The 9,759-nt window shown below is 28.2% G+C and overlaps 1 protein-coding gene across 1 annotated transcript; it reads left to right on the top strand.

Annotated features, from left to right (window-relative positions):
• The first annotated feature begins 7,754 nt into the window (after positions 1 to 7,754).
• On the top strand, positions 7,755 to 9,605 carry LOC107446637 (zinc finger protein 271). Its single transcript, XM_016061327.4, has one exon. It carries the CDS (start codon positions 8,034 to 8,036, stop codon positions 9,096 to 9,098), a length of 1,065 nt encoding a protein of 354 aa, XP_015916813.3. The 5' UTR covers positions 7,755 to 8,033; the 3' UTR covers positions 9,099 to 9,605.
• Positions 9,606 to 9,759: the final 154 nt, after the last annotated feature.

Genomic DNA, 9,759 nt, shown 5'->3' with positions numbered 1-9,759 from the left:
ACAGTTTAAAAGAAAAAAGGCTTTCTATTGTTAGGATTTCCATCAGATCTCGAAAGAAAGAAGAAATGGGTAATAAATTGCTGAAGTTAAACTATCAGCCTCGCTTATGTGAGGTAAAAACTCATTTATTTATAATTTATTGAATTTATTTTCTTACATATGTAGGATATAAACGACCTTAAGTTGTTAGAATTTGTATCTAAATGCTTGTTTTTGTCTTTTTTTTAAAAAAAAAGTTTCGTTGAAAATTACATTTATTAAGTAAATATTTATTTAAATAATGAGCTTTAAACAACATTTAATTATTTATTTAACAATTTTGAGTGTTTGTAGGGTATAAAACCAAATAAATAAAGGCAAGAGATTGAACTTATCTCAGAATCACCAAATTTTGTACTCACTTTTAAGTATTTCCCTTTTCTTTTTCTTTTTTTGTTAAAAATAAATATTTACATCATATAATATATCATATACTTAGGTTTTTAATCCTCGCTTATTTAATTTTTTTTAGTAGCTTATGATAATATATCGCTTAAAGACGAAACGGTTTGTTTACATTTATAATAAGAAATCTATTTAATATACGATCTTTCATATGTTTTACGTTCTTGGGTCCATAAATTGTGTGTGTTTTTTTCGTCCTTTAAAATTCTTGTGTTAAATTAATGAAATAGTTTCTGCATAATAACTGTTGAAATAATTAATTCCAAAACCAGGATCAATTTTAGATAAGCTTAAAACTAACGCCAATATAAATTTGCAAATTCTTCGCGATTTTTTTTTTTTTTTATAATTATTAAAGAACCATAAATGTATACAAACTGTTACTATCTAGTAATGAATAATATTTTTATTTTAAATAACAATAACATTTTTTAATGAAATTGTTCGAGCATTAAAAAAAAGTTTTCGAAAAACATTGTGAATCGATTTACGCAAACTCGCTATTCTTTATGAATTATCCTAGTTGAGGTTCGTTTGTAACGATAAGTTGCAAAACTTGTAGCTCATACGCTTTGGTTGAAAAATTTCTTCAAAATGGCAGATGAGTCGGTTTCTCTAATTTAGGGGCTCTAGCATTGATCATCTCATGCGATTTTTTCAGGCGAGGGTTCACATTAGATTCAGGAATTAATATGAAAATCATGAAAAATTTTAAAATTAATTACTAATAATTCCTAACGTAAAGTATGACTGTAAAATTCAGTTTCAAGATCAGGGATTACTATAAAAGTTGTGCCAAATTTTAAAGTTAAATGCTAATAAGTTGTAACATGAAGTATGACTGTAAAATCTAGTTTCAAGTTCAGGGATTACTATAAAAGTTGTGCCAAATTTTAAAGTTAAATGCTAATCATTTCTAACAAGAAGTATGACTGTAAAATCTAGTTTCAAGTTCAGGGATTAATATAAAAGTTATGCCAAATTTTAAAGTTAAATGCTAATAATTTCTAACATGAAATATGATTGTAAAATCTAGTTTGAACCGAATACGACAGCTTCCAGATCCAATTCTTCTTTTTTCTTTCCCTATCAATGAATTTTCTAACAAATATTTTATTGTAATCCACTTTTACGCTCTACATTATTTTTATACAAACCTCAACAATAGTTCTTAGATAACATTTTCAGTTTAAGGACACACCTTATCAAGACTAAGACAAAAAAAGAACAAAGAACAAAAGAAGAAAGTCGAACACTCTGTCTATGCTCTGTTTCTAAACTTCTGTAAAAATCTTCCTTTCTTGTAAACGGATTCTCTGTAGGGAGGGAAAGTTCACGGTGTTTGAATTTTTCTCAGTTGACAGAATTTTCGATAAATGAAACATTGTTGGCGAACAAAAGAAGAAAAATTCGTGCGTGTATCTCGATATCCTGATTTTTTTTCTCAGATTTCAAAAGGCATATAAACGAAAATAAAATTGAAACATTTCATGCTGATTTCTTTTTCCTTCCCTGTACATTTATATTCGTTTTTACACTGTAGCAATCGAAAATATAATTTGATTGTTTATTGAAATTTATTATTATGCTTAGGGGGCTTGGCACACTGCCCCAGCAGCTCTCACCAATTTATTTTCATGCATCACTGATTGTTTTCTTATGTTGATATTTTCCACACACAAAAAAGGTATATTCTGTGGATAAAATTAATAACCATCATAATTTTATGTTACAAAAATTTTGTTAATATGTAAATCGTAGTAAAATGGACGATTATCTGGGTTTTAGAAAAAATATCAACTGTATAAGAATTTTTTTTTACTTTGGAATACAAATTCTGTGACTCAATAAGGAAAACTAAAAGGAAAGTAATTAACACTCGTTAACAATGCTCATGTCATTACAGCAGTTCAAATAGAAAATATTTTTTATCCCTGAATTAAATATGTTATATTAATAAAAAATTTCAAAATAAAATTTCAAAACAAGACTAAATATTGCATAAAGGTGAATTTCTAGAATAAATAGCGGCCCCTATTAGTGATATTTTTCAAATTTCAATTTCGAAAACGTTTATGTACCTTAGGGGCTTAAATTTGTTAAAAAAGATTCCGAGATATAGTGAAATACGCAAAAAGTAAAATTAACATTAAAGGGTCAAAAATTTGGAGCCCTCTCCTGACCAAACCAATGGGACAGTATTTCCCAGATTACGATTACCTCCTATATTTTGGAGATCAGATATCCGAATCCGTCAACAACAAAAAAGTATATTTATTCATAGGAAGGAATCTTTTGTGTCTGATTTCGTAACTTAAAATATCGTCTGTTCTTGATAATTAACGTATTTAAGATCACCTTTTCGAATCATTAAGATTGAGTCCCAGAATGCCAAGATCCGATCATTAGATCAAAAGTTATTCAGGGCGGTCCTTTTTTGCCCTCTGTACTCCCATTTTTATTTTAATCGATTGCAGATAACGATAATTTTAAAATAAGAGTGCAAGACTGTGAAAAAAAAATTTTTATTATAAAACCACTATTACTAAACTTTTGTTTCGGCGAGAAATGATAGTGGAAATTAAAGGTTACGGTTTGCAGTTTATCGTCAACATTACCTACTTCCGCCAATTGCTCAATGAGTCGGCGATTCTTTCTGTACTGACTATTATTCATATTAACGCTGATAGTTATGGTTATGACCTTGGTGTTATCAGTTGAAACTTATGCCGAATGTCAGGTGACTTCGCTTCGCAATTTTCGCTTTTTGTTCTCGCTGAACCGAGTACAGAAATAGTAATTCTGTTACGAAATCAATATTTTCACAGTATTGAAAAAATTACTGCATTGAACGAAAAATTATTATTATAAAAATTACTGCACTGAAAGATAAAAACTTCTTTTAAAATTACTGCACTCTGCAATTGATCAAAGTGAGTATAGTAGTACATATATATTGCAATTAGAATAAGCTTCATTTAAGATTTATCTTTACATTTTCAATAAAATTAAAATCTAAGGAGTTACAATTACTTTTTCGTACCTGTCTTCTCTTCTAAATTACTTTAGAAGTAGTTCAATAATGTTATGGTGATTATTTACGTTTTTCTTAAATGAATTAGACCATTTATTCTTTTAGCTAACTTTCTAGTACAAAGATCATTTTTTATATCAACTAGAACCTATCACTGAAATTAATTAAGTATCAAAGGCGTCAATAATAACCTGGCGATTTTTTTACGTTTCTCTTAATAGAATTAGTACCATTTCTCCATAAGTTTTGATTTTTAGTACATAGCTTATTTTTTTATATAAATTACGATCTGTTACCAAATTCTATTCCGTGATTAATCAATTTTGTTACTTGATATTTTGCAGCAATTGCAGCTAAAGTGTTTCCTTTATTACCTCCTCATCCATACCATCGTACATCGCCAATTCCAACAAATTATTCATATTTTGAAAAGTAGAATGGAAATTAAGTATAATGAAAATAAAGATTAATGAAATGAATATTAATGAAAATAGAGAAAAATTAAAATAAAGAGTAATGAATATAAATGAAAAAATAAATTATATGAAAATAAAGAAAAACAAAAGCTTTCAAAAACGCAAACAAACGGTACACAAAGAGAAAGCTCGAGAAATAGCGTTAAATGTTTTAATGCGTAAATGGCGTAATGCGTAAATTAGCGTTAAATGCGTAATGCAAAATCTGTATTTAATGGCGTACGTTATCTTTTTAACGTTAATTTTCGCTCATGCGCAATAAAGCTCAATTATGGTTTGCGTTGACGTTAACTAATTCTCCCATACTCTAATTCAGGGGCTCTAACGTTAACATGAAACCATAGCGTAACGCAATATATTCCACCAATCAAGGTTCTCATATTACCTAGAGCCTCTAGAGGAGCTTTAATAATACCTAATTTCCTTGTGCCAACCGTATACAATAAAAATATAGATGGTTGACTGAATGTAAACAATAACAAACTTAATGAAATCGGAAGAAATTTAAATAACTTCCGGTGTATCCCTCCGTTTATGTTATGCTTACGAGGCTATCTTTGAGCAGACTTAATTTTATAGGAAGTTTTATTATTGTGATTTGTGTTTAAATGTATGCGTAATTTTACCATTCATAAGAGTTTTCTGTAATTTATAAATTCTAACAGCTCGTGAGCCATAAACAAATTTAAGAGAATCAAAATCACAATAAAAATAAAGTGTAAGGTTTACCAGGTAGCAGAACGATTTTATCTAATATTAGAAAAGTGCAATATAATACTGCCATACTAGAAAAAGCTAGATTCCTGAATCCTATCTCCTAATGTTAGACCCAATATTATGTAAAATTAAATAGTATTCGATCAAACATTCGAACTTTTAAAATTATCGTATATTTCATTAATTAAGGACTGGGGCCACTCTTTTGGGAAAGAGCACCATTAATAATGAACAAAAATTTATTTGTGGAAGAAAAAATTAAATTAAAATTTTCCATAAAGCAAAAAAATATTAGTGGAAGTAAATTTGGTTCGCGAACAATGAACTGAAATTTTTTTTTCAACTGTTGAACTGTAATTTCTTCACGATTGCTTACATAGCTATATTGTTCGAGATTGGCAGCTAGAATGAATCACTTCAACTTCAAGGGTATTTATAATTCAATAAATTTTTATCTAACTTTATAAATTTCAATAATAGTTACTTAAAATATCAAATTAGTATAGTAGGTAATGTTTTTTACTTCACTTAAAATTCAGCTAGAAAAGTAACATAAAGCACTTCAAAGCATGTGTTAGAGAGGAGGATGTAATAGAAACATTCAGACGTACTTAATCTTGATCGTTTGTACAAAGCATTTAAGTATTAATTTAATGATCATGTATCTAGAAAAGTCAGTAGATATTACTGACTTCAGTAGATACAGGATCATTAAATTATTATTATCTGTGTTCATTACTAACACAGCCAACCCCGCTTAAAGGAATACCATTGGTTCCAGTCAATACTATTCAACTAAGAGGGTTATTCGAGGAAAGTTAACTAAGAGGAGTGCATTATTCAGTCGAATTTTACTTCTTAATGATATCTGATGCATAGTACAGCGTTTTATCTTATAAGTAAACTCAATTTTATGATCAATAAACAATTATAATTTAAAGTATCTGTGTTATTATTATAAAATATAAATGCCATTTAAAGTTATATAAAGGTAAATCTACGTTAATGAAAAAAGTAATACAGGTACTATAATATTATTGTGTTCCTTTCGAAAAAATCTGTATTTGAACATTGTGTTTATACCTTTATTTCGTTAATTTATCAAAATTCGATTTTCCCTTTCTTCTTTTACTAAGACTTTCATAACTTGCGTATTTCTTTTGAAGAATTTCAATTTTTATTTTTTTTTTATTCTCGAAATTTGAGAAATTTCAAATTAATTTGCTATTTCAGTTTGCTATTTGCTATTAACAGGAAGTCCATATTGAAGTGACCACCTATTGTATTCTTATCTTCTTAACTGAAAATTTCATGGTGGCTAGTGAAACATTTCTTAAAAATAAACAGATTCTTTTCATTTCAGTACCTCTTCTTTATGCAAATAAGCGAGGACTGGAAATAACAAATATCCATTTAAACGAGGAATTTAACATTAGTTTCATATAAAATGATTTGGTTCTACTAAATTTTATTCGTATAAGAGGGTTATTCAATTATCCGATATGCAATTAAATGGGGACGACTGTATTTAGTTCGCGCTTAGTAATTGACTTCTCTGTTAAAACGTATTATCTAGATATAAATGATAAGTACTGGTTCAGAATATGCTTGTAAATCAACGTTTGCTTAGTCATTCACCCATGACAGAATTTTCTGTAACAATGATAAAGATAAAAATAATTGTCTGTAAACAAATTTGCGATATTAAAACAATTAAAAAAGGTGGTTTTTATTACATAATTTCGTAATATAAATGCTTGATAATTGTGAAATTACAAATGTCTAAAGTAATGACTATTATAGAACATGTGTTATAAATTTACAAATTCAATTAAGATTTTAATAAAATTGGCTCATTTCAAGAAAAAAATTAGGAATACATTTGAAATAAATCACTTAAAATAGTTAATTATTTAAATTTCATCAGAAAACTCATTATATAAAGGGAAAAAATTTCAATCAAAGTTTTGCTATTCAAGTATTTATTCTTAATCAGAATTAAAATATTCATTCAAAAAAATCAATTAAAAGCAAGAAATACTTTGGAATAAGAGGTAGGTAAATAGATGGTATCAGATTTCGATCATAAAATTTTATTATTTCTGTATTGCAAAGTAAATAATGCAAGGAAAGACATTACAAAACTATTATTCTACGTTTTACTGATTCACAACAATACAGAAAATTAAGAAAAATTATATCGCTGAATTATTCTACGACCATCCAAATCTTTCTCTTACTTATTCAAAAAAATAAAAAACGAATCAAGATAATAACAGAAAATAAAAAATCTTATATTATATAGCATAAAAGCCAATGCAAAATGATATTACCCGCTGACGCTAGATCGTATTAGCTTGTATGGAATCTAATTTTATATAATGCTGAGAAAACAGTGACAGTTGTATCGTTCTATTATTCGAAAGTTATGCAAAATAACGTTAGATTTCTCTGGTTTTCTGGAGGTTATCTAATATTAAGGTATACTTCGGTGGCCATGTTTTGAGTGTTATCTATTATTTGGCTGTATTTGTATATATAATAGCGATGCTTGTAATTTTTTGGACAGCATCATAGTAAACTTGTGTAGTTGTTTCGAATTATTTTCAAATTATTTTGGAGTTGTTCCGAATTTATTTGGTGTTGTTTTCTCGTTGAAAGTTAAATTGAAGGAACGCGTTTTAATGAAAACACTACAAGTATAACATTATATGGCATGCTTTTTCATGATTAGGTGCGAGACTCAGTTTGAAGTAGTAATCCGGGTTACTGTTTAAAGAAGTGTTTTATAACGATTCTTTTTTTAAATGACAGTTCTCACGCCTTAGAATAACAGGTCTTCCAATGACAATTTTCATGACGATCCTTTCTTTAAACGCAAATGAAAAATCAGTTAACAAATACACGTATAGAATAAATACTACTCAGGAAAGTCTCAAAATACAATGATCACGTTCTGAGCCAAGTGGCTTTAAAACACATTAAAAGCAGTAACTCGGAAGTATAGGCGGTCAAGAGCTAGCAGCGCCCCCTTGTGCAGAAAAACCATCTATTTCATTTATGAACTTGTGAACTAAGAGTAGCATAGAAATAGAGAGCCGGAAACGTTAGCTAACGAATGTAAATATTGATTCTGTTGAAAGTGAGAAATTTACAAGTTCAATTAGTAATTTATTTGACTAAACCTTTTGTCTATTTCAGCTGAAATATATTCTTAGATGCAAGGAACCTTTGCACATGTATTAATATGAGTAAATGCAATGTGTATGAAGAAGCAATTACTGTGCAATCAACTTAAAGAATACTTTTTTACTCATCCTAAAGAATATTCTTCTAGCAATGTGTGTTATAACACTTTATAAATGAACAGCTGCACGGTGTCAGTTATTCTTGGTAAAAGCAAATCATTTTTCTGTTCTGTGTGCAATAAAACTTTCACGGTGAAGGCAAGTTTAATTCGACATTCTCGTCTTGTTCATAGCAACGAAAAGCCATATTCATGCAGTGTTTGTGACAGAACTTTTGCAGACAAAAATGGCTTAAAAATACATATTTTAACTCATACAGGAGAGAAGCCATTTTCATGTGGTGTGTGTAAAAAAACTTTTGCCTTAAAAACTAATTTAGTTCAACATTCTCGAGTTCATACTGGAGAAAAACCCTACTCCTGCAATGTGTGTAAAAAAACTTTTACCTTCAAAAATAATCTAGTTACACATTCTCGAGTTCATACCGGAGAAAAACCTTACTCGTGCGATGTGTGTGAAAAAAATTTCGCTCTAAAAAACAATTTAGTTCAACATTCTCAGATTCATACTGGAGAAAAGCACTACTCATGCAATGTGTGTGAAAAATCCTTTACCAACAAAAGTCATTTAGTTCAACATACTCAAGTTCATACTAAAGAAAAACCTTATTCGTGCCTTGTGTGTAATGAAACATTCACACGAAGAGATAATTTAGATAAACATAATCAGAATCATTCTGCTGTTAAACCTTTTGTGTGCGAAAAAACATTTGACTCAACTAATTTAAATAAACTCTCTTTTGTTAATGAAAAACCTTATTCATGTACTGTTTGTGATCAAACATTTAGTTATAGAAGAAGCTTAAAACAACATTATGTTCTTCATACTGGAGAAAAACCTTATTTATGTAATGTATGTGATAAAACATTTGCCTTTAAAAGCAATTTAGTTCAACATTCCACTGTTCATACTCGAGAGACACCTTATTCATGCAATGTGTGCAATAAAGTATTTGCATTGAAGAGTAATTTGACTAAACATTGTAGCATTCATACTGAGTCCAAGCCTTTTTCATGCAGCATATGTAATAAATCATTTAAGCAAAAAAGATATTTATTGCAACATTCTAGAGTTCATGCTAAAACAAAAACATTAAATATAGAAGTCTTAAGCAGTTAGTGCTGAAAGCAAGAACTGTATGTAATATTTGATGTAAAATTCATGCAAGATTTTAAATTAAAATTCTTGCAGTCAAACTTAAAAGAAGTAATATCCATGTAATAAATATGGTAAAACATTTGCATATGAAGAATTGTAAACTATCTGTATTTTACATAAGAACTGATTTAGCATGGCTTAAAAGCAATGTTACTCAACCTTTTCACTCCTGCAACTCCATAATCAAAAATCATGTTTTTTTTTAAAAAATAGAGAAAAAAAATTACGTTGGTTTAATTATTTCTTAAAGATACTTTTATGAACTATAGTTTGTAATTTATTCAATTTCATTATTGATTGAAACATTCTTGAAAAAAAATTATAACAATACATATTAAACAATTTCACTGTATTAAAAATTGTTTCATTATTATGTGTAATGTGGACAATTGCATGTTTGAAATTTATCAAAAATGAAATAATACTGTGTTATTATAGACTAATTAAAAACAGGCTGAAATTAACAAATTGTTAAATTAATTTTATAGACTTTTTAATTTTTAAAATAGTAAATTAAAGTGTGTTGTCTTACACCTTGCCTTGTCTAAAGGTTCGCAAATCTTTCTAAAAAATATAGCTGAATCATTAACTTAAAAAAGAAATTTGCTAGAAAAAGTAATCT

Source organism: Parasteatoda tepidariorum, chromosome 2 (assembly GCF_043381705.1).
Source record: "Parasteatoda tepidariorum isolate YZ-2023 chromosome 2, CAS_Ptep_4.0, whole genome shotgun sequence".
NCBI lineage: Eukaryota > Metazoa > Arthropoda > Arachnida > Araneae > Theridiidae > Parasteatoda > Parasteatoda tepidariorum.
Note: the sequence above shows the minus strand (reverse complement) of the source record. Positions and strands in the feature narration are given on the sequence as shown.